Raw genomic sequence first — 23,922 nt, 5'->3', positions numbered from 1 at the left:
TTTAAAAAAAAGACAAGATGAAAGAAAAGAATAAAGAAGGGGAGAAAGTCAACAATGCATTTTCAAAAAAAACCCCCAAACATAAGTACACTTGAAGCTACTAAAGATGATGAAGATGATGCAACTCATTAAAATGAATGCAGCTGTAGAACTACAGCAAATAAAAAATATTGATTTGTGTTCAAAAAGCAATATTAAGTGAAAAAAAAATAGAGTGAAAGGAATAATTCAATAGGTATCAATGAAGAGTGAGACAATGAAAATGACCAAACACATGCCACTTTTTAAAAGCCATGAAGAGGTATGGATTTTTTTCGCAGCAAGAGACACAAATCAGCTCCTTCATCAATCTTCGGTCCCATAAACAAAACAAAGTTGTGTGATAATTAAATCAGAGACCTGGGACACGCAAAAGAATTCCCTCACAGCGAAAAATTGAAATGTCGCCCCCACAGAAAAAAATATGAGAAACTCCCGTTTCTCAGCCTTGGGTAGAAAAGGGTGCATTTACTGCAGTAGCGGGGCCACGGCGCCCACTCGCCCCTGCCCGCCCGGGCCCTTTGTTGGCGCGCAGCGCGATGGCGGCGGCGCGGCGCGGGCGGGACGCGGCTCTCCCCACCCCGCCGCCGCCATTGGCCGGGTTTTGCTGCAGCCCCGCGGCCGGCGGGGCCCCGCTGCCCATCGGCACCGAGAGCCGGCCGGCGGGGCCGGGCAGCCGGGCCGAGCGCGGCGGGCAGGGGGCGACCCGGGCCGGGATCCGCTCCCGCGGCCCGAGCCGGGTTTGGCCTCCCGGGCGCGGGGCCGGGCCCGAGCCGGCAGCGCGCGGCCCCTGTGGGAGCGACGGCGCGAACGCCCCGGCCCGCGGGGGGAAGGGCGCGCGGAAGAGCCCGCCCCGGCCCGGCCCCGGCGCAGTCCTCAACCAGGTCGGACCGCCGGCAATATACAGAGGCGCGGGGCTGCTGTGGACGCACTGAGTGCAGCGGTGCGCTGGGGCGAGTATGTCTGGTCGGGGTAAGGGCGGCAAGGGGCTCGGCAAGGGCGGCGCCAAGCGCCACCGCAAGGTGCTGCGCGACAACATCCAGGGCATCACCAAGCCGGCCATCCGCCGCCTGGCTCGGCGCGGCGGCGTCAAGCGCATCTCGGGGCTCATCTACGAGGAGACGCGCGGCGTGCTCAAGGTGTTCCTGGAGAACGTGATCCGCGACGCCGTCACCTACACGGAGCACGCCAAGAGGAAGACGGTCACGGCCATGGACGTGGTCTACGCCCTCAAGCGCCAGGGTCGCACTCTCTACGGCTTCGGCGGCTAAACTTAGAGAACTTACATTGTCAGAAACATCAAGGCTCTTTTCAGAGCCACCCACAAATTTCACTATAAGAGCTGTTTATTACTGAGAAGTGGGTTTCTGAAGTTTTTAGTAATTTCGAATAATATATCTAGTAGCTTAAGTTAGTCTGTAGTTATCAGATAATTGCAGTATCTATAGTGCCAATGTCAGCGGTGCTAATTGCGCTGCTGAATGGCAACGCATTGCAGTTAGCATCGCGCACTAAATTTTGTTTTCAGATCCAGGACTGTCTTCACTCTAATGGCAAAGCTCTACGATTGTGTAAGTTGCAGCGTCTGAGCTGTGGCGGTTGCAGGATGGAAGTGCCTGACGTTACGTTGATACTTTTTACTCCAATAGGAATGGAACGATTACAATCCTCTAATTTGCATAACACCGTTATAAATAGCGGGCCAGGCGCCATTTTCGATGTTGTCGTGCTACAGCGAAGGTCTTGGAAAGACAACATTAAAGATGCCTGAGCCGGCGAAATCAGCTCCGGCACCGAAGAAAGGTTCTAAGAAGGCGGTCACTAAGACTCAAAAGAAAGGGGACAAGAAGCGCAAGAGAGCAAGGAAAGAGAGCTACTCGATCTACGTGTACAAGGTGCTGAAGCAGGTGCACCCCGACACGGGCATCTCGTCCAAGGCCATGAGCATCATGAACTCCTTCGTCAACGACATCTTCGAGCGCATCGCCGGCGAGGCGTCGCGCCTGGCGCACTACAACAAGCGCTCCACCATCACGTCGCGGGAGATCCAGACGGCCGTGCGGCTGCTGCTGCCCGGCGAGCTGGCCAAGCACGCCGTGTCCGAGGGCACCAAGGCTGTCACCAAGTACACCAGCTCCAAGTAAAAGGATTTTAAATTAGAAACCAAACGGCTCTTTTAAGAGCCACCACACGGTCTTAATAAGAGCTGTAATTGCAAATAATGAGATTTTTTCTCGTGTGGATCATCTTCGTTAAAAGAGCAAATAAAATACATTGGTTTAGGCACAGAATCCTGCACTATTTTTAAGGTCACTTTTTCTTTGCATTACTAATTTTGAAGCAATTACCAGCTCTCACAGTGAAATCTGTCGGTGGCTCTAAAAAGAGCCTTTGCGTTTTAGAACTATAAATTAGCGATTCAAATTCAGCCGCCGAAGCCGTAGAGGGTGCGACCCTGGCGCTTGAGGGCGTAGACCACGTCCATGGCCGTGACCGTCTTCCTCTTGGCGTGCTCTGTGTAGGTGACGGCGTCGCGGATCACGTTCTCCAGGAACACCTTGAGCACGCCGCGCGTCTCCTCGTAGATGAGCCCCGAGATGCGCTTGACGCCGCCGCGCCGAGCCAGGCGGCGGATGGCCGGCTTGGTGATGCCCTGGATGTTGTCGCGCAGCACCTTGCGGTGGCGCTTGGCACCGCCCTTGCCGAGCCCCTTGCCGCCCTTACCCCGACCAGACATAGTCCCGCTTTCTGCAGCAACTCACTACACGCCATCAGCCGCCCCCAGCGGCTCTTTATTTCCCGGGAGCCGACCTGGTTGAGGACTGCGGCGGGAGGCGTGGTCTCGGCCCCAGTCCCCGCCCACCGCGCTCCGGTCCCCTCCGCGCGGCTCCGCGCGCTCTTCCCGCGAGACGCGGCCGCGGGGCTTTCCCGGCTCTGCCCCCCGGGCGCTCGCGGCGGCTCCGCCTCTCCCGAGCGAGGCCGCGCCCGCCCCCGCTCTCAACCCGCGCCTCCTTTTGCTGCTCTCCCGTCCCGCCCTGGCCGTGCCCCTCTGCGCGGTGACAGTTCCCCAGTAGCTCTGAGTCTCCGCCGGTAGCAGGAGCGGGGGCTGCGGCACCCTCTTCCCGCACCACCTTCCCCGCTGCCAGCAGGTCTGCGGCAAAATCCGACCAATGCGGGGCCTCCCCCGGTGCCCCTGCCCCGCCCCTCCGCTGCTCTCCGCCCGCCCATCCCGGCTTCTGCTTTGGACGCTTCAAGTGTTCCTTTTTAATTTTTTGGTTATTAGCATTTGCCGGCATAGACACCTTCCTCGGGAAAATTTATATAACTCTGCCAACCTTGTCCTCTGCGACCCCCAGCTTCTTTTTGTTACTAGGTTCTTGTTGTTTAAAATAGGAGGGGAAGGAAATGGTTAAGCCTCGTAAGGGGTAGAGGTTTTTTACCTTTTTTTAATTTTTTTTTTTAATATAGTGCCGAATTTCATTCGAGAGGATTATAGCGTGAACAGTTCTGTGGCCTATGTTTGTTTTATTTGGCACCTTGAAACACAAGTGCACACACACGCAAACATGTACATGTCTATCTGTCATATCTTTAACTATCTAGCGTATTTTTCACCGTTTTTAGGAAAAAGCCTAAAGAATTCTGAAAGAACAGAACGTCAGGAAGCAGCCACTGGTTGCAACAACATTTTCCGGGAATGCTTCCTACTGGGGAAGTAGGGGACCTGTTCTTGGTCTGCACTGTAATGGAAATGAAAGACTATTTCAAGTTTCTCACACTAATGTTTGGATTATCTCCTTGCTAAACACATGCCATTTACAAGAGGAATGCTACTCGTATTTTTAACCGTAACAGTAAAATACAGATCCATGTTCTAGTTCTACAAAGTTTCCTGGATTAAAGCAGAATTGCATAAACTAATAAATGTTACTTCCTTACACAGGTATTATTAAACTAATTTTTACTGAGATTAAACACAGTTTCACAATTAAAAAAGATTTAGGTTCACTTGGCATTTTTCCTTTCTACTTTTTAACAGCTGAAATTTTCACAAATTTCTATTGATTTTGGTAATAATAAATAATCTTTACATTTAATAAAGGAATATTGACATAGAAATAAATAAGTCTTCAAGAAGTGTGAAAATTAGAATTATCCAAAGATCCTTTTAGAGATTTTGTTTTGGTGTGGTTTCTGTTTTAATTGGCATTTATTGTTCATATTCTGAGAACTCATACCATTATAAAACATTTTCACTGGCATAATTTTATGTAACTTCTTTGAAAAAGAGAAGAAAAAAAATGCTGCAGTAACAATACCCTCATCCCCCATCATCCTTCTTTCTTACTAATGACTCACAAATGCTAGGGTAAAAAATTTATCTTGTTCTTTACCTCCCCTCACATAACCCCTCAAAAGTGTGATAGATACATGTTCAAAAAGGAATTTGCTTTCCTTTTGTAAGATAGAAGGATTTATCCTAATTACTTTTTCCAAACACAGGAGCATAATGAAACAATTTTGGGTTTGGTTGGTTTTACTGGGGTCTGTTTGTTTGCTTGCTTGTTTTAATATCTTTTAGCTCTTTTTCTATTTCCCTCTGCAGCAGACAACTTTGTTCAAAACTCTTCATCCTTCTTTCATGAACCTGTAAATTTACTGCTAGAATCTACTTTATAACTTAGGCAACTGCTTGTTTTGGAATTGTGACTCCAGCATTTAGGGATGTCTCATAGTGCATTTGGTTTTTATTCTTCCCCAACATGGGGCCCTCTTGGCTTTTGTGGCTGGTCACCTTCTTATAAGCACCACTAGTGAACCTTCTATTTGATTCCTACATTTAAACTGGAGCCTTCTATGGGAAAGTGATTGATCCATCGGCTTCCTGTGACACCCTCCAGTCACATAAGCCTGTTACACAGCAAAAGCAGTTAGCAACTCCAAACCCAGAATGTTAAATAAAGACGTCGTTAGCACTGATGGGTGAATGAAACACTTACAGAAAGATATCCAAGAGAAGGAGGAGTAGAATACCATTCCTTTTGCAACAGTAAATACCTGCTGGAGCCTCATGGAGGCTCTCAGGGAGCTCTGCTTCACATTTCTGAGGACTTGGGTGAGGGTGTCTCTCCTATATATTTGGGTTCTGCATCTATCCTGGGACAGTTGGGTGAATTAGTGCAAACTTCATACTGTACTTTTAGTTAAATAAAGCATAAAAAGTAACTCTTAAACATTATTTATAATGTGTTAAAAAAACCAAACGAGCCCCGACCCCTAAACTCTTGAGGATAAAAAGTTTTAGCATTTGAAAGTGTTCTTAAACTACAACACATGCAGGTGCTTGCAAAGTACTGTGTATTATGCAATACCTCTAATGTAGTCTTACAGCCATGCATTTCAGGGCCACTAAACTAGATAAATTTTATAAGGATGTTAAGAACTTCCTATTCTTCTCATTTAAAGATCCTAGTTACAGGTCTTTGAAAATGTATAATGACTGCATGTACACATGCATGCACACACATATAATAATTATAATTCAGTCCTCACAGCACGTAACCAGCATTGAATACTTCACATTAGACTTGCTTTTCATTTTATTTCTGTGTAGACTGCACTTGTGCTGCTGTTGTAAGGTGAACCCAAACTCTGCACACGCCTGTGTCAACAACCAGAAAAACAGCAAGGACTGGCCTGGAAATGCTGCTGAGTCTGTTACTGTTTTCAAGCATTGGATGCAGAGGTGGGGTGACACTTTTGTTCTGGAATAATTTCTGTGTTATATTGGCCTAGACTGAGAATACCAAAGGAGTCTGAGAGTGACAAATGTTGGCACCCCCTCCATTTTCTTTAGTCTCTGCATAGTTACCACTCTTAGACTTTTAAATGCATCTCTCCTAGAAGTGGATTAGTCCATATCCATGTAATGATCTTAATTTTTTCCAAACATGTTTGTTTTTCCTTTGTGTTTAAAAACAACAACAGCCTCTCAGATGAGTCTGCCTGGGACAACTGATGGGAAGATCAAAATCGGCCCAAATAAGGAAAATACAATTCAATTTCAGCAACCAACAGCATGCTTCATTTAGGAAAAAAGAGGGGGGGGAAATCCTTCCTTAATATTCTATTTCACAATATAAGTAACTTGAATTGTAGCTGGCACTGTTTGTTGCTTAGAAGTCCTTCAATCTCAGTATGACAATGATTCTGACAATGAGCTGGTTGACTGCAGCAAAGCATTCAAAAATTCTTAAGTGCTACTTATCATTGCATTGGTGCCGTGGGGATTTTACCTACCTTTCATGTACTATCAGTAGTCGGAATTCATTCAGGAAATGTTCAGACCTCAGCACACTGAATTGGCATCCAAAACACACAAAGATTTACACTTGACTTTTGGCTGTTCCTGAAAAGCTGTGTTTCAGAAACACTGTTTTTTGTTTGTTTTTTGCCATGCTTCTTACATCGTGCATTAAGCTCTATATCCTTATGTTCATTACAACATTGGCATACTGCCATAAATCCATGGGGTCATATGGAACACTTATGGAAGATTGTATCATGGGCCCTCTGGATCAATTACTTTCCTGTTGATGGCATTGCAAGTTGAAGCTTTTATGGGCCAGAATTTTGTATAGCTTTACAGGTCAGTCCTGATGGATCAGTGCTGTGCTTGGAATAACATACAAAATAAAAATCTATATGCAGAGAGAAATGGGATACTCATAAATACATCAAATATTCATGGTATGGGGAAGGCATGCAATGAAATGGAAGATATTCAGAAACAGATTGTGATGAGCAAGAATAAAATGTAGAGAGAGAAGCAATAAGGACACAGAGGATATATAATCAGGTTCCTTAATATCTTTACTACATTTAACCTCCACATGAGAACAGATGACAGCACAGCAGAGTACAGACTTTGCTGATGTGTAAAGATGAAGTGATCAAGCCCATAAAAAAAAAATCTTCACATTAATGTACTAGAAAAATCTTACGGTGCTTAAGGGTAAAAGAACATGAAGGATGGGGAAACAGATACAGAACTGAACACTGCCAATATGTGTAAACTTGAGAAAGCAGCACAGGTGACCCAGATGAGAAAGGTGAGGAGGGAGTAATGTTGGGGCAGTGCCACACTGCCCCTGGCATGCTCTTTCCTTCCCCAGTGTCCCTGCAGGTGTGGGTTTTGTGACTCTGACACCTTACCCTAAGAGCAGGCTTAGGCTGAGGCTGAGGTGCCCAGCACCATGGATGGCCTAGAAGAGAAAGTTGTGGAGGAAGCAGTGTTGGGGAAGTGCCATACTCACTTTGGCATGTCTTTGGTGGCACCTGGGTCCCTGGGACTCTAGACTTTGTGGCTCTTTGAACCTGAAGCCAAACCTAAAAGCACCTTTAGACTAAGGTGCAGGGCACCATGGGTGGCACAGACAAAAACAGTGTGGAGTAAGCAAGTTTAGGGCATGTCTTTTGCCACCCCAGTGCCTCTGGAGCTGCAGGATTTGTTTCTGTGATCCCTATCAGTCATCACAGACTGGGGCTGAGGGCCCCAGCCAACTGGGCTTACATTTTTTATGTACAAATGGTTTTAATTCAAACTCGGTTTTCATTGTTTTTATATATTATGTTCCTTTAGTTCATTTTCTTTTTATTACCAAACCCTGTTATTGCTGTAACAGCTTCACTGAAAACAGTTTTTCATCTTGTATTGCTTCATAGTCTTTTACAGGAAATTTCATTAACTGTATTCCTCTTTCCCCATATCCTTGTGATGTATTAAGTAGTTTAGCATAGTAGCTGGAGTGGTTGTAGAATTAGGCCACAAGAGCTGACCAAAAGAAAAGGTTTTGTTAAAAACTAATGCTGCTATCTTTACAACTAGCCCAAAGCAGAATGAAAAAGGCAAGGCAGGATCAAGGAAACAATTCCAAGAATTAAGGTAATGTCAGATGAAGATCATTTACACAATAGTTAGAAGAATTAAAACAAACAAACAAAAAACAACAGAAGAGACAACTAACCAGAAGCAAGTGATGGACTTGGGAGTTGTGTGCTGGGTGGCCTGTGTGGGATTGAAGGTTAACTTTTGTTGTAGTGGTCACTCTATAGATCCACCCAGCTCAAGCTGTAACCTGAAAACTAATAAAAGAAAATGGGAAACCTTCACTTGGAAAAGTGCATTAGTCAACAGGATCCAAGGGTCAGGACCTGTTATTCTGGCCAGTGTAATTAATTCCGTAATAGGAGTAGCTGACAAAGTACTTTCTAATATACAATATAAACTCTCAACAAGTGTTCCATACTGTTGTGACACCATTGTTTACACATCTACAATCTGAAACATGCTGATACCCAGCTTGAAGATACAACATGACTTGAAAGTGGGAGAGAAGAGAGAGGCAATGATGCAGCAGAGCAGTACCGGCCAGGCCTGCAGGAGAGCTGCAGCTGGCTAAGCTCAAACTTCTCTGCTGGTGTTTACAGAAGACTGTAACCAACAGCTGATTCAGATTGTGAAGAAGCCCAGAAGACGGATTTTCAAATGAAAACATGTTTAGGACCTATCTTTGCATACTAGCTTGCATGGAAACCACCTTTATAAAATATTTACATTACAATAGTTAATGCAAATGAGCACCTCTGTTCTTCTTCATATGGGTATAGCTGTTCAGATTTTTTCAGAAACTTCAAGCTGTCAAGCAGGACTGATTAAAATATTTTTGTTCTAGAAAGATGCTGTCATCAGACCTTCTATGTATTTGCCTGAAACTAAGTATTTCACCAGGATGTCAGTAGTTATGCTCTATTTTACTGGTTGGACTGATAAGAGCATTCTTCCAAGCAATGATTTTAATTTGAGCCAGTTCATCCAAGGAGGATAGTTAAAGAGCCAGGACCAGTCCTAGACAAATATCTTGCTGAGCATCTAAAAATCACCTGCAAAAGCACCTTGATTACCAACAGCAACGCTCAAGTCGATCCTCAGCTGCCCAGCACAGTGGTCTTGCTCACATCCAGTTTTGACTTGGCAGCATTCTTTTATCTCAGGCTCTCCTGCAAAAAGCAAAGAAATGCAGCTGAACCTTGCTGGCACCAGAGGAATCTCCACTTGTATTCTCACTTGGACTTAGGGAATCTTGCATTGAGTCACGTGTGACTACACACCACCCTTTTGCTATGTATTTACACCCCAAAACTACTTCAGACTCAGGCATTACAACTCAGAGTTTATATGAGCCCTGAAAAACAAGCAAAAAAAAAAAAGCATTGCACATTTGCTTCTGTCTCAGCTGATTAGTTGTTAGTGGTTTTTTTTACAATTCAAGCATGCAGTTCTCTCAGAATGAATGCAAATAATACTTAATTTAATAAAACAGTATGAAGTTTTCAGAAGACTAGAGGAAAATGCAACAGATTAAGGCAAATAAAACCTGTTTTCCTGTCCCACTCCTCAAAAATAATGTATTTCTTAAACATAAAAAAAAAAGTAGCATCATTTTTCACCCAAAAATCTGCTGAAATGTAACTACTCTAACCATTGGCTTATATTAAGATATCAAATACTTTCTATATAAACTATTAGGAAAAGCTACTCTACTGGATCTATTAAATTTTTATTATAAGCATATACAAACAGGCTCAGATAAATATATCTTTGGCTATCTCAGACAGTAAAATGAAATGAGTTAGCTTACACAAAAACTCTGGTAAAAAATCTGTTCTGAAAAGCAGAAGTCCTATGTCAATGAACAAATGTGGGGGGATGAAAAAATCAGATCAGAGACTTAATTCCCAAAGCACTACTCCCGATAACTTCCCCCCTCCCTTTTAACCCTCCGAGGGTCAGTAACAGAAAATGGCTGAAAGTGAGAAAAACAGAGGAAAGAAAATGGTGTCGAGGCACTTGATTGGTCAGATTTTGCTGCATAGTCCAAGTTGCTGACACAGAGAAGGGAATATTCCTAAAATGAAGCTTATCAGCAGTTAAGAGAAAACTAAGACTCTTGCAATTTTGAGCTTTCCAAGAGAAGTATTTCCTCGAAACATTTCTCCGTGGCTCCTTATTTCCTAGTTTAAATGAAGGCTGTGTCCAACTCCATCCTACCGCTTCTTAAAGGCACGGGTACTCATTTGTAGAATCGAAAAACCAAAGGGACATTATTTCCATTAATTTAATGGAACAGCAGGCTCCTCAAATGATATAAAATGACCCGTAGTACTAAAATATATAAAGGCGGCCTAGAGTCAGGAATAATTTAGGAAACGTAAATTTTTCAGCTGACTACAGATCTATTTACTAGGAGAGCAAGAGGGTGTGTCATTGAATTTACAGTGAGGGAGAAATCCGTTTTCCAGGTAGGTTCACAAAAATCACTGAATACAACGAATAGGGAAGTGTCAGAATTTTAAAATTCTAGACTTGCTAGGTCACTAAGCACAGATACTCCTTGGAAAACACATCTGTGGTAACTTCAACAAATATTTTCGAGAGCCTCAATAATGACAGAGAAAATTGGTGCAACCCAAAATCTAAGAATTCTTACAGGATACCCAGAACCATTAAGGATGTCACGCGTGCGGTCCTACACCAGCAAGGAGCACACCACTTGGAAAAGGGACTCGGAAAACATCCCTGCCTCCACCTTACATTCCACCCCCGCTCCCCTTCCCCTTTCGAAAATAACATTTATCTCGGGAATAAATAGTAGTGCTTGAGATGGGCTGAAAATGCCCGCGGGACGGCGCTCACGACCACGAGTGATAAAGCACTGAGGAAACTTACCGACTGAGAGCCCTTCCAGGGAAGGCGGGAAAGGAGTTTTTACGGCTTCAGAAACAAAGGGAGTCCCGCGCGCCCTCAAAAAAATAAAAGCCAAAAAAACCCAAAACAAAACAACAACAAAAAAAACAACAAAAAAAACCCAAACCGGGTTTGGAAAGCGAAACAATATTGTTTTCAGGAAAATAGACCAATAAATTATTAAACTGTTACCTTAAATGAGGAACATAAGCACAGCACAACATTTACAATACATTAAACGTCTCTAATCGTGAGAGCGGAATTCTGTGGAAGTTCCTTCCTTTACAAATTCAAGCACTTTGAAGCGAATGATTTTAAGACACGGCCAAACAAACAAAACCCACCTATTTTCTAACTGGATATCTTTCCTTTCAGATCAGGAAAAATTATTACAGTAGTTTTAAATACGGAAACACCAACGGGGAAAACATGTAGAAAGCAGTATTTCACCCTAAATAAAACCTTGTCTTAGCAAAATTACTTCAAAGGAATTAAACAGTATACTGTTTCGCTAAAACCAAGATCCTGTAACTTTAAAAGATAATAAACGCATTCAGCTTGCTACTTACCTGCGACGTAAGATCTTGCTAACATAAAGCCCCCCCAAAAAACGTCTTCAACATGACTAGAAATTAACAGCTCTTTAGTGACATTGTGGTGGCTCTTAAAAGAGCCTTTGGGTTTTCGATGGTCTGTATTTTCCGTTTGCCAACGAGCTTAGGCGCGCTCGCCGCGGATGCGGCGGGCCAGCTGGATGTCCTTGGGCATGATGGTGACGCGCTTGGCGTGGATGGCGCACAGGTTGGTGTCCTCGAAGAGCCCCACCAGGTAGGCCTCGCTGGCCTCCTGCAGCGCCATCACGGCCGAGCTCTGGAAGCGCAGGTCGGTCTTGAAGTCCTGCGCGATCTCGCGCACCAGGCGCTGGAAGGGCAGCTTGCGGATCAGCAGCTCCGTGGACTTCTGGTAGCGGCGGATCTCGCGCAGCGCCACCGTGCCGGGCCGGTAGCGGTGCGGCTTCTTGACGCCGCCCGTGGCCGGCGCGCTCTTGCGGGCCGCCTTGGTGGCCAGCTGCTTGCGGGGCGCCTTCCCGCCCGTCGACTTACGCGCCGTCTGCTTCGTGCGCGCCATCTCCCGCAAACAACAGCAACGACGGAACGAAGGGACTGACCCAGGGGTATGTGCGGGGCCGCTATTTATGGCCATCAGCGCGCCGTGATTGGCCAGCGCGAAGAGACGGCTGCCATTGGGCAACGGGCGGGGTTTGAAAATCCCGCGCAGGAGGGGGGGGGGGGAACGGGGGGGGGCGGGAGTAAGGGAAACGGACGGACGGACGGACGGGGGGAAGGGCGAGCTGCTGCTTCCCGCTCCGCACCTCCCTCCCTCCACAGGAGCAGCCGCGCTCCCTCCCTCCCCCCTTCTCTCATCCCTCAGCTCCGCCCTACTGAGCGGGACTGGAGACGGCCCGGAGCTCTTCCACTGCTGCAGCCCGGCCGCAGACGCGGAGTTTTTACTCTGGCCCCGCAGCAGTTTTCTCGCTGCCTCTGCCCGGGACAGCTAGGATTTAACCCGATTATAAAAACCGTTTTCTTACATACAGCCTCCCCTGCGCGTTCTGAGCAACCTGAGGTTCGTTAAAGCGTTCGCCTTTGCTTTTTTTTTTTTTTCTCCTAGTGTCTCTAATGTTTACTGGTAATTTCCTATTATGTTGTCACCTCGGGATTTTTTGATTCTGCTGCAGTTCTCCGTTGGAGAAAGAAATAAAGTACACCACTTCCTTATGAAACCTCCAAGACTTATGAAGTTATACTGTTCTCCATACCATTATGTATCTGCTGTGCTTGCTGCTAGATGTTTCATTTAACATCGTGTTTCAGTTATCAGAGACTTAATCCCTAATTTCCCGGGTAAACAAGGCCCTTTGTTTTATGGCCAAGTCACCTCAGAATAACATTTAATATTTAAAGAGAACAAGTTGTCATTGTAAAAAACTAGAGCAAATAAGTACTCTAAAATGCGGAAAAAAAATTATAACAGCTTTAAAACTCATTAGGCGCTTATCATGCTTTTTATAGACCTCTGGGACCAAGTATCAGAAGAGGACACAGACAAGACGACCCAAATCTTTCCCAGTACTTAAACAGGATAAACATTTCCCAATCGCCTAACAGGATATTCTAATCCGGGAATTTAAACGCTGCTAAATACAAATACCACTCACCGAAAATAATCAGTGTGATCAACTCTTTTATGGAATATATGGGTGGCTCTTAAAAGAGCCTTTGGGTTGCAAGTGACGGTCCAAGACGCCCTACTTGGAGCTGGTGTACTTGGTGACAGCCTTGGTGCCCTCGGACACGGCGTGCTTGGCCAGCTCGCCGGGCAGCAGCAGCCGCACGGCCGTCTGGATCTCCCGCGACGTGATGGTGGAGCGCTTGTTGTAGTGCGCCAGGCGCGACGCCTCGCCGGCGATGCGCTCGAAGATGTCGTTGACGAAGGAGTTCATGATGCCCATGGCCTTGGACGAGATGCCCGTGTCGGGGTGCACCTGCTTCAGCACCTTGTACACGTAGATCGAGTAGCTCTCTTTCCTAGTCTTTCTACGTTTCTTGTCCCCTTTCTTTTGGGTTTTGGTGACCGCCTTCTTGGAGCCCTTCTTGGGCGCGGGAGCGGACTTAGCTGGTTCCGGCATTTTCCGGGTCAGTCAATACCTGGCTACTGCAGGAACGACGTAAACACGAGAACGGCGTCCCCCCCCGTATTTATAGGGACGGTATGCAAATGAGATGACTCAATGTTGTCTTTGTCTATTGGACAATTCTGGTTCGTGACGTCAAAGGACACATCATTTTCTATTGGTTGAATTTTCACATCTGCTTTCCAATTGGGTAAATTCACAATCCCTGTCTTCACCAATCAGAAGTCCAAGCGAATCTCCGGAGGAGCTATAAAAAGGCGGAGGTGAAGCTCTCGGCGCAGTTATTTTGTTTTCGTGGCGTTATTGCGTAGCTCTTTAACTTTTTTCGCTCGTTTTTGTGTCTTTTTGTGCTGAGACATGTCCGGCCGGGGCAAGCAGGGCGGGAAGGCGCGCGCCAAGGCCAAGTCGCGCTCGTCGCGGGCCGGGCTGCAGTTCCCCGTGGGCCGCGTGCACCGGCTGCTGCGCAAGGGCAACTACGCGGAGCGCGTGGGCGCCGGCGCCCCGGTGTACCTGGCGGCCGTGCTGGAGTACCTGACGGCCGAGATCCTGGAGCTGGCGGGCAACGCGGCCCGCGACAACAAGAAGACGCGCATCATCCCCCGCCACCTGCAGCTCGCCATCCGCAACGACGAGGAGCTCAACAAGCTGCTGGGCAAGGTGACGATCGCGCAGGGCGGCGTGCTGCCCAACATCCAGGCCGTGCTGCTGCCCAAGAAGACCGACAGCCACAAGGCTAAAGCCAAGTAAAACTTACCTGACTAACAATCCAAAGGCTCTTTTCAGAGCCACCCACATCTTCATAGAAAGAGCAGGAACGCTTGAGCCTAGAAACATATCCTATTTGATATTTGGAGACTTAAAATTTTGAAGGCGGTTTTGTGCTGTATATAATGTTATGTATCTTTAAGTTCTATTCCGCTAATCTGGTTTTCTGCCTTCATGTTAAAAAATCAATGTGCTTATGTAAGCGTGTGTCAGTTTCCCTTTTTGTGAACGAATCAATAAAAGGTAGCGGTTACGGCTGATGGAATCGGTCACCGCCGTGTGGCTTTAAAAGAGACGTGGACTCTGAAGGCTGTGCTCGCTGCCTCCCTCCCCGTGGGTTCCGTGGGGCTGAAGCGCCGTTCACCCCGGGGAGGAAGGACGGGGCGGGATCGGGGCTGCCGCCGGCCAATCCGGCTGGAGCGCGGGCCCTTCAAACCGCGCAGGGATTGTGGCCCCTCTGCTCCCTGCGTGCCGCGGGTGTCTCTGTGTTGGGCGTGGAAGCCGGGTTCGAGTGCCTTGCGCGTAGCGGTTGCTGTGATTTTCCGCTTTCCGTGGTTTTCTTCTTGTCTGCAACTTAGAGCTTTCAACCAATAGTAGAAGAAACCCCATGAGCACTTCCCTGGGATGCAGTCCAGAAGGGTTTCCAAAGGTTCTATTCTGAATTAAGTGATGGTGATGACAGTTGCTAAATTGGCTCGAGTGTGAGTTCATGTACAAGCTCTACGGAAAGTCACATATACACGGGGAAGGGAGTAATGATGTACTAGTTTGGACTTGAACTCATGTTTTCATTCTTTCTCCTTCATCATGAGTGGTGTTTAAAAGTGCTCTTGGCGATTTTCCTGCAAAAGTTTCCTTTACTTATACAGTATGGTCTCCTGGGTACTGCTGCCTTTGGCTTTGCTGAGTTCTTCGGTACTGCTTTTTTAAATTTGGTAGCCTTTGTTGCCTTTTTTCGGGCCTTGGTCGCTACAACTGCCTGGGCCTGCTTGACTGAGGGAGCCCCTTGCACCCTGAGAAGGGGGATACGGCCTTGGTGATGTGAAGGCTGTGGACTTTGAAGCCGCCAGCCACTGCATCCCTCTTCTTGGGGTGTAAGAGGCTTATAAATCAAGATAATACGCGAGGGACCGGTATTTACAGGGAGGAGCTTCTCCATCATTGGTGCCTCGAGGTGGCCGCACTGCTGGGAGACGGCGACAGCTCCTCTCTCCTCTCTTTCCTCTGAACAGGTTAATTTTCGAATTTTTTGCTTTTTTGTTCCCCCACTGCAAAGATCACCGCGTTCCCTCTTTTGTTAGAACAGATGTAGATAAAAGAGACTCCAGTTTGTTTTTCGTTCAGTGATATTTTACGTGGAAGTAAAAACTGCCCGAAGGGAAGGCAGGAATGCAACGCCGGGAGCCTCCGAGCGAGGCTGCCTAAGGGCTGGGGGAGGGTGTTTTCTTTGTTCTTTAAAATCGTCCCTTGAGAACTAAGGCGAGGAAAGCTCTGCTGGGTTTTTTTGTTCGGTTTTTTTGTTGTTGTTTTTAGTGTTCTGCCTCGGGACGCAGAGGAGTGAGTCATTGGGGCGTTGTGTTAATAGAAAATGTTTTTCAAGCAGAGGGAGATAACGTGGGAGTGCCCAGCTGAAGTCTTGTTTGGAAACAAGATGAGAATCGCGGGTCTGTTTCTAAGTGGTATATGATTCTTAAACAACTTTCAGGTTGAGTTGTTTTTGTCTGGTTTCTTGTGGGGCTTTTTTGTGGTTGTTTGTTTGTTTTTCCTTGTTTGTTTTTTTGGCTTTCCTTTTCTTTCCTGAAATAGGCAGAGAACCTTTTTTACCCTCTCTCTTTTTTTTTTTTTTTTTTTTTTTTTTGGGTCATCCCTATTCTGCTGAAAGAAATTGCATTAGATATTAATCATCTACCATTCAGAGCTGGACTTTGAAACAGCAGTAACTGCAGGACTTTATTAGTAACCATTCTGAAATTTGAGGCTAGAATTAAGTTTAAAACACTTCAGGAATTTTTTGTATGTTTAATAATCTTAATGTTGCTGTATTTAGCATATTTGGCAAAATAGCTTTCTACTGGTGTATATTTAGTAGAGAAGGGAGAGATTACGTGGGTCTGAAGAAGGGAATTGATTTGTACAAGGTTCTGATTGGGCCGTTTGAAAATCCCGAAACAGAGGCCTCCCGGGTTTCATTTTTGCCCTTGAAAACACGATGTGAGGAGGGAGCATTTGTTTTCAAGAGTAACGTTCATACTTCCTGCTCAGGCACTTCAGTATATATGTTCTGCTTCTCTTGGAAATTGGTTGTTTTGGTTTTGTTGGTTTTCTTTCTTTTTATTTCCTCCTCCCCCCGCTGATGTTTGGAAAACCTTTTGAAAACACAAGTATTTTAACAGTTTTCAAATAAGGTATGGGTAGATTGCAATCTAGTGTTGTGTTTGTTTTGTTTTTCTATTATGTTCTTCACTAGAAAGTCATTAAGCTCAGTGTTATAATTCATTAAGTTCGCCATTTCATTCTCTGCCTTTCTAGCCACCTTTCCTCCTTGAGACAGCTCATGTAATGAGCTCAGTTTCCTTATATAGCAATTTTTAAATATTGTTGCATTCTCTATGCCACCAACAGGATTTTCATGATGGGTTTAAGTATGTTTTTGTTAGTACAGGAGAACAGAGGAGTTCTGTATGGTATAAATCCTTTTTCTTCAGCTAAATTATGCCTGAAGTGTTTTCCTACAATTAGTGCATATCTGTGTTTCTCCTGACCAGTCATTCACAGTTTATGTAGAAAGGCAATATGTTCTTCTACGCCGGGTAACTGTGCTTGTTGTAAATGAACCCATTCTCTGTCTGCATGCCACAGTTAAATAAAAGGTTTTTATATATTGAAATAAAAGGGAGAAATGTATTATATGATCTGAGTATGTGAAAAATTAGAATGAAAAGTGGGTTTTTTTTTTGAAAAGCAAAATATTTTATTTCTTTGCAGATGCGGAATTTCCCTTCCCAAATTTAGTTTCAGCTATTCAGCCAACCTAAATTCTCAAAAACAAGGAAGGACTTAGATTTAAGAACAGTGCATCACAAATGGCTTTGGTAATGAAATAAACATTTAGTATCACATGATGCCAATTTCCTCTTGAACTTTAAGTCCACATAAAATATATCCTTACACTTTAAAGCACTAACCATAACATAGGCAGTGCAATCTCCCAGATTGCTTGCTCCCAAGTAAATGTTACTTAACCTCTAGTTGCTTACTAGCTTTTCATTTTTCCATAAAGCATGGAGAGATAATATGCAAGACTATATTTAAAAAAAAAGCCGAAATCAAACTCTGCTCAGTTGCAGAAGCATTCCGAACTATGGTGAGAAACAAATTTTTAAAAAGTGATGTAGTAATAGAACATTTACTATTAAGCTTTGTCTTAGTGACAATCGAGTGCCAAAACAAGTCCCTGGATATTAATTTCCTTCAAAAAATCTTATTCACATTGTTTTGGTTTATTTTTTACTGGTTTGGTTTTGATGTTTTTTGTTTGGGTTGGTTTTTTTTGTTTTATAAAAAGACTGCGCTTGATTTTTCTCTGGTGACCTGGTTGAGGACAGGATAGAAATGCTGTTCTAACTCCCTTGGTAGGAAACAGTCTTCCAAAGTATTAGAGGAAGATGTGATTTAAATTTTTTTTTCTTTTTTTTTTGGTGAGAATTTGCTTTAGGCTAGAAAATTTATCAATAATGCAGGCAAGCTAGAGTATTTACCTAGACTAACAAAAATGGAAGGAATTCATTCCAATGCTATCCCCGCAGGCCCCAGGCTCATCCTTGTAAAACTTAACATTTACATCACAATGTCTATGCAAAGGTTAAGCTTTTATAGTTCTTGTATTGAATTACTCTCAAATTCCTTCACTCACATTTTTAGTTTCTTTAGTATCTCTCTGCCACCTTACATAGCATACCAAAATAAAATAAAGTAGGAAAAACTTACAAGTCTGGGGTTGTTCTTTAGAAATAATTTGAGTAATAGCATTAGTAATTTACTTTTCTTAAATGCTCAAACCCAGACCTACTTAGACACCAAAAGAACTTTTTACAGAATAAGTTCCTGTTTACTTCTCTCAAATATATAGTACAAGATCAGTTTAGACTTCGGTAAACACGTAAGAAATTCACTCGTCTCCGTTCACACAGTTTTGAAGGCATTGATGCTGATGCTCAGGAAGTTTGTATGAAAGTGGAAGCCAGTTGCAGCTTCTGCAGCCGTAAAAATGCAGCAGAAAACTGCATTTGTTTGCAGGTCACAATAAATGCTCTGAGTGTATCTAACATCAACAGAAAAGCAGATTGCTAACCGTGCACCGTAGCTAAACCCCTGTGTGTCTTTCCCTCTGCATCTTCTGCCATCCCTATCATTACCGTGGCACAGCTGAGTGAAGGGGAGGCTCCATCGGTTTGGAGCATCCCCCAGCACCGCAAGCAGGTTCGGCTCGGGAGCCCGGCGGGGAGCGGAGGCCGCAGGCGCCACCCGCCTGGGCTGCAGCAATTTCCAACCAATCCTGCCCGGGAAGCAGCTTCCCTGCCTCCCTCCTCCACCTTCTCCCCCTCCCTTCCCCTCTAGCTCCCTGTGGTTACCTTCCCTGCCGCCGCTTCCCGTCTTTCCACCATCCGCCCCCCCCCCCCCCCCCCCCCCCCCGAGCCGTTTTCCTTTCCTTAATCCGCAGTCAAAGAACATGAATCTGCTGGACGACACCACGATGGGTGATGAGCATCTCGCTCTGACTGCTGTTAAAGCCAAACTGCGTTTTGAATGCTTCCGGTGTTCCTTTTATCAAGGAGTATTCCTTTTACCCTTGTATGCTGGTTTGTATTTTTTGACAGCCGTTTATTCATACCGTGGGTGCTACCCAGGCTAAGGGAGCAAAAACCAAACAAAAACAAACAAATGAAACCCTAACCAACCCACCACAAAACCAAAGCACCCCAAGGAGCAGTTGGGATGTTCCAGCTTGCTCTGTTAGAAAATGTTAATTCTGCAGGCTTCACAGCTGAGAGCAATGGACTATCCTACATGATAAAATACTTCTGTCAGGAGCCCATGATCATTACATCCTTCCCCTCCCCTCCCGTCTATTCTGTCCAAGAAAGCTCGATGCATGGCTGCCTGGTACAGAAACAAACCTGCCACAGTAACGCGGCTGATTCAAACAAACCTTCCTTCCTCTCCAGGAGGCATCTCTGTGTATCACATCTTTGAGAGGTTGATTGCTTCAGGCCTCTGCACTCTGCATACAAATGATGCCGCTGCTCTCGTGTAGGGAGGGCTTTCAAATAGAAAACAAGTCCTCTTCCTATAGATGCTACAGGTTTTTCCGGTCACAGAATTCCTCCATGGCCTTCACAGGTAGTTTCTGAGAGAACCATGAAAATACCAGCACAATACCAGGATGCTAGCAACTTGGAAGCCCAGGAAAAAACCCAGTAGTTAAGGCCTCGAATAGGAGCTTTTTGGAGGGTAAGTTTTTTGTTTGTTGGGTTTTTTTGTTTGTTTTGGCGGGGGTGGGGGGAGGGTAGAGTCAGTTTTTTGGGTGTTTTGGGGGAGGGGATTTCTTTGGTTGTTTGGTTTTTTTTACCTTATGGAAAAAACAAACTTGATCCTCAGGACATGCAGGTAATGAAATGGATCAGTTTATGAACTATTTACCACCAGTGTTAGGAACTGCTTATGCTTGTGCAAGCAGCTGTGTAGTCCAGAATTGATCTCTGTGAGGAGAGAGATGGCACCAATTTCTTCTTTCCGCACATCATCCTTCTCTCTCTGATTTGAAAAAAGCCGGTAAATAAGGGATCCATTTTCTTAAGGAAACTGCCTATGAAATTTAGACAGCGTTTCTGGTTTCAGTAACCTTTTGGTTGTAACTAATTTTATGATGAGATTAGACTTCACTAAGTTTGATAGATTTAACCACTGACCTCCTAGGTAGTAAAGATAAGCAAGAACATCTTCAGTCAGTAGTGGTCATTGTTCTGAAGGTGTCCTAGTATGCTTAGTAGAGAAGCCATTTTAAGCCTTAAATCACCTTCATAATTTTTCTCAGATTTTCTCTCTCTCTTGCAATGGTTTATTTATTTAGAGGCCAGAAATGTGCACACTACGCTGGATGGAACTATTTCACACAATGCTACAATGGTACAAGGATACAAAATCCTGTTTTACTCTCTGTTCCTGTTCTGGTGATTCCAGACATTCAAGTAACTTTCATTGTAGTGCTTCTGAGCATTGAACATGTTTGCTTTATTTATTTGTGGTTTTCAAATGTGGGAATTTTTTTTTTTTTTATTATTAGGATCAAACCGGAGGGTGCAGCAAAGGTGGAAAATGGTGGTGAGACAGTTCTAAAGAGTGAGTCAGGAATCAGGCACAAGGGGAGGACAGGCAGTGAAATTGAAAACTATGGGTGTAAAAAAGTAAATTAATGAAAATTCTCAAGTCTACTGTTACTTAATGACACCCGAAGCACCTAAGGATAGAGAGCCCAAGATGTTTATGCTGTACAGATCATGGCAAGTTCCCTGTTGCATATCAGGAAAATGAAGATTTATTTTGTTCCTCACCAAAAGGATGGTTGGATTTGCCATTTGATCACCCATTATGATCCAGAAGTCCAAGTCCACATGTTTATAAGCAGTGAAGTTCCCATTAGTTGCTAATCCTGTGTGTGTGTATAGACTGCTAATTGCTGAAGGACGTTGTAGCCACAAGAATTTCACACAGACTAGAAGCAGCAGGGGATAGTGTTAATAAGATCAATATTTAATTGCTATACTTACATAGAAAAATGAAGAGAGTGAAAAAAAGTTATTACCTTGTAAATGACTCAGTAATTTTCTTTGTGTGGTGCTGTTTTGGTTTTTTTGTTTGTTTATTTTCAGCCTAAGTTACCCCTTGTCTGTCTCTGTGAATTTGGGGATAACCAGCAAGAGCTACTGAGAGTTTCTGTGTAAACACATCAATGCATAAAAAGGGAACATTTTTAAGCATCAGTAGGTAAAAAGTACATGTATGATTTTAATGGGATTTTTAATACTCTGTCAGAGATGGGCTCCACTGTGGCTGGATAGGAGCTACCATGATCTGTGCTGATTTCCAGCTTCCACCTAGAGGACTGCAGCTCTGAGTGTATCGGCTCTGGCCTTGAGCACACAGTTACAGGTACAGCCTGGGGGCAGATGCACAGCCAAGAAGAAATCCTGCTGTGCCCTGGGCCAGACAGACCCTGACCTGGGTTCATCAGATTAGTCCAGGTGAATGACAATGAAAACTAAGACTGAGCTGACCAAGCTTCAGAGAGTCTGGCAGTAATTTAGGGGCATATTGAGGGGTGAAATATGTGATTCTCCTTTATTATGTGGGGATAACCAGTGGCCATGCTGACAGGCCTGTCTTCAGTATCCTGGAGTGTGGGCTGTGCAGAGATTGACAGCGTGGACTATCTGTGTCAGTAGGGTGCACAAAGCTTTAATTTTGCTTGTTCTTCAACTTTCAAAAATAGTTTATTTTCCCCTCCATGGAATTAGACAACTTCTGTAATATTTAGTCATGTTGATCATCATGCGAGGCAGAAATCCATCTCTATTTTTAGCTGGGCTTGTACATTTCATGTGATAATGCTCTGGGATGCTCATCTCCCTAGGAAGATGATGCAAAAAGAGATTATTCCTTTCCCTCACAAATGTCTCATCTAAAGAAAATAGCACTATCGTAAGTTTTTTCTTTAGGAGATAAACCAAATCTGTATCTCCAATTTTCAGTATTTCCATCAGGGTACTTTTAGCTGATTCAAAAAATATACCACAGAGACTTTGTAAGCTGATATTCGTTCTCCTAAGGATATGAAACTACATGTGCTGGCAGATTCACTGAGAAATCAGTAACTCTTTCAGCTCAGCTAACAGCTGAACAGATTTCCTGAAAAGAAATGCAGATCATTAAAGAGAAAACAAATTTGAAAATCACAGTATTTCAACAGCCTCCTCAAGGGGATGGTTGTCTTTTGGAAGGGATAGGAATATTAGGAAGAATGTCAGGATGAGAGATTGAGAGCAGATGCAGAGGGCAAGAGAAGTGCTAAAATCTGCTGACACTCCTAGAGTGGGCAAAGAAGTGTAGTCATTCTCTCACTCATTCCTGCCATCACCCAACCTGTGTTGGTTGGAGTGATCCTTCCCTCCAGTGTGCCCTGACATCCTTCCTACTTCATGGGAGAAAGTTCAGGGCTCTTCCAACTAATGTTACCTGACCAGGAAAAGTTTTTGCCCTTGCCCTTCTCATATTGTCTTGATTAGCAGGAAAAGATAAGACAGACAGATAGATAAAAATTTGTAGTCCATATACTCACTTACTGGTTCTGAGTAAAAAAATAATCCATGTAGGTGAACCACCAGGAGTGAAGGATGAACACTGGCCATAAAACATGAGACTGGCCATAAAATAAAAGATGTCATACAGGAAATGAAGTGTTATTCCAGAAATCAGTGAGTTCAGATTGCTTAGAACTCCTTTTTTCTTTTCCATAGTATTGAAAGGTTTGAGTTCCTGTAAACAGATTGTTTGCTCCTCCTTTTGGTTTAATTTTGTCTATCTTCAGAAGTGTCCTAACACTTCAATAATATCCACACTGTTACTTTATACCTACAGATGCTGGTGAGAACTTTAGAAAAGTAACACACAAATAAAGTATGCTAAAATGAAAACAAGAAAATTAAGCTACCTGGTGTGGAAAAAATAAATTTGGTAAGAATTACTTGGACAATCATGAAATACAGAGTATTTCCTCAAATAACCCAAGCACAGTGTAATACATGAGTCTATTCCATGTACTTGTATATTGCTGTCATATCTACAAAGATTCTGTGTAATATTGGCCGTAATAAAAATTCATTCTGAATAATCTGTGGGGTTTATTCCTTTGGAGCTAAAGTACTGCTTAGGAACAAATTACACTGATACCTGTTGTAGTTCTTCATACAAGTTGTCTTAAGAATATGTAAGAAGTAATGGACCCTGGATACTGATAAAAACTTGATTATTTAAAGAGGTCTAATACAGAGAGGACCAAGAAAATATGACTTAAAAGTAAGCAAGGGTTAAATTTCATGGAAAAAATATTAATTGCATAATAAGCACCACACAAAGAGATCTAGTGAACTAAAAAACATCAAGAAATAGACAGTAAAAGAGATTGCAACTTTTTGACAAAATGCCAATTAGCACTGGGCAAGGGAGGTTAACAGAGCAGTTTGCAAGGCAGAATAACTATTCTCATTAAACCACATAAATAAAATTAAATTATTTAATTAGATAATCTACAAGAATATTAGCACCTATGCATTTTAAGTAATTGGTGAAATGAAAGCAAAGCTATAGAGAAGATGTGCCAAAAATACCCTGATTAAAACCAAATATGCCACATGAAAAGGGAAAAATAATTCTTATAGCAGTCCTGAAGAGACCCAAATAGGTCATCTGAATGTAGATAAATAGAGGGAAAGCCACACTCACTACTGCCAAGGAAAAGTTATGTGATATCAAATGCTGAGAGCAGTATAGGCAAGGAAGA

General features: G+C 44.0%; 6 protein-coding genes across 6 annotated transcripts; 3 read left to right on the top strand and 3 right to left on the bottom strand.

The window, feature by feature from the left end:
- Positions 1-998: 998 nt before the first annotated feature.
- LOC309572108 (histone H4) lies at positions 999-1,466 on the top strand (the record flags this gene model as incomplete). Its single annotated transcript, XM_082280123.1, has 1 exon — positions 999-1,466. The coding sequence occupies one exon, from the start codon at positions 999-1,001 to the stop codon at positions 1,308-1,310; it is 312 nt and encodes a 103-aa protein (XP_082136249.1). The 3' UTR covers positions 1,311-1,466.
- Positions 1,467-1,555: 89 nt separating this feature from the next.
- On the top strand, positions 1,556-2,274 carry LOC309572637 (histone H2B 7). Its single transcript, XM_082281036.1, has one exon. It carries the CDS (start codon positions 1,758-1,760, stop codon positions 2,181-2,183), a length of 426 nt encoding a protein of 141 aa, XP_082137162.1. The 5' UTR covers positions 1,556-1,757; the 3' UTR covers positions 2,184-2,274.
- A 190-nt stretch (positions 2,275-2,464) lies between these two features.
- LOC309571892 (histone H4) lies at positions 2,465-2,776 on the bottom strand (the record flags this gene model as incomplete). Its single annotated transcript, XM_082279776.1, has 1 exon — positions 2,465-2,776. The coding sequence occupies one exon, from the start codon at positions 2,774-2,776 to the stop codon at positions 2,465-2,467; it is 312 nt and encodes a 103-aa protein (XP_082135902.1).
- Positions 2,777-11,563: 8,787 nt separating this feature from the next.
- LOC309572331 (histone H3.2) lies at positions 11,564-11,977 on the bottom strand (the record flags this gene model as incomplete). The annotated part of the gene is made up of 1 exon (XM_082280525.1): positions 11,564-11,977. The coding sequence occupies exon 1, from the start codon at positions 11,972-11,974 to the stop codon at positions 11,564-11,566; it is 411 nt and encodes a 136-aa protein (XP_082136651.1). The 5' UTR covers positions 11,975-11,977.
- Positions 11,978-13,154: 1,177 nt separating this feature from the next.
- On the bottom strand, positions 13,155-13,553 carry LOC309571897 (histone H2B 8; the record flags this gene model as incomplete). Its single annotated transcript, XM_082279782.1, has 1 exon — positions 13,155-13,553. Exon 1 carries the CDS (start codon positions 13,533-13,535, stop codon positions 13,155-13,157), a length of 381 nt encoding a protein of 126 aa, XP_082135908.1. The 5' UTR covers positions 13,536-13,553.
- A 292-nt stretch (positions 13,554-13,845) lies between these two features.
- Positions 13,846-14,514, top strand: LOC309572680 (histone H2A-IV). The gene has a single exon (XM_082281115.1). The coding sequence runs from the start codon at positions 13,899-13,901 to the stop codon at positions 14,286-14,288; it is 390 nt and encodes a 129-aa protein (XP_082137241.1). The 5' UTR covers positions 13,846-13,898; the 3' UTR covers positions 14,289-14,514.
- The last annotated feature ends 9,408 nt before the right edge of the window (positions 14,515-23,922 follow it).

The sequence above is a fragment of the Coloeus monedula genome (genome assembly GCF_965178545.1).
Source record: "Coloeus monedula genome assembly, chromosome: 4".
NCBI lineage: Eukaryota > Metazoa > Chordata > Aves > Passeriformes > Corvidae > Coloeus > Coloeus monedula.
Note: the sequence above shows the minus strand (reverse complement) of the source record. Positions and strands in the feature narration are given on the sequence as shown.

Excerpts from the sequence above, each read along its gene's own strand:
- LOC309572680 (XM_082281115.1), top strand. The coding sequence starts at position 13,899 with ATGTCCGGCCGGGGCAAGCAGGGCGGGAAGGCGCGCGCCAAGGCCAAG.
- LOC309572637 (XM_082281036.1), top strand. The coding sequence starts at position 1,758 with ATGTTGTCGTGCTACAGCGAAGGTCTTGGAAAGACAACATTAAAGATG.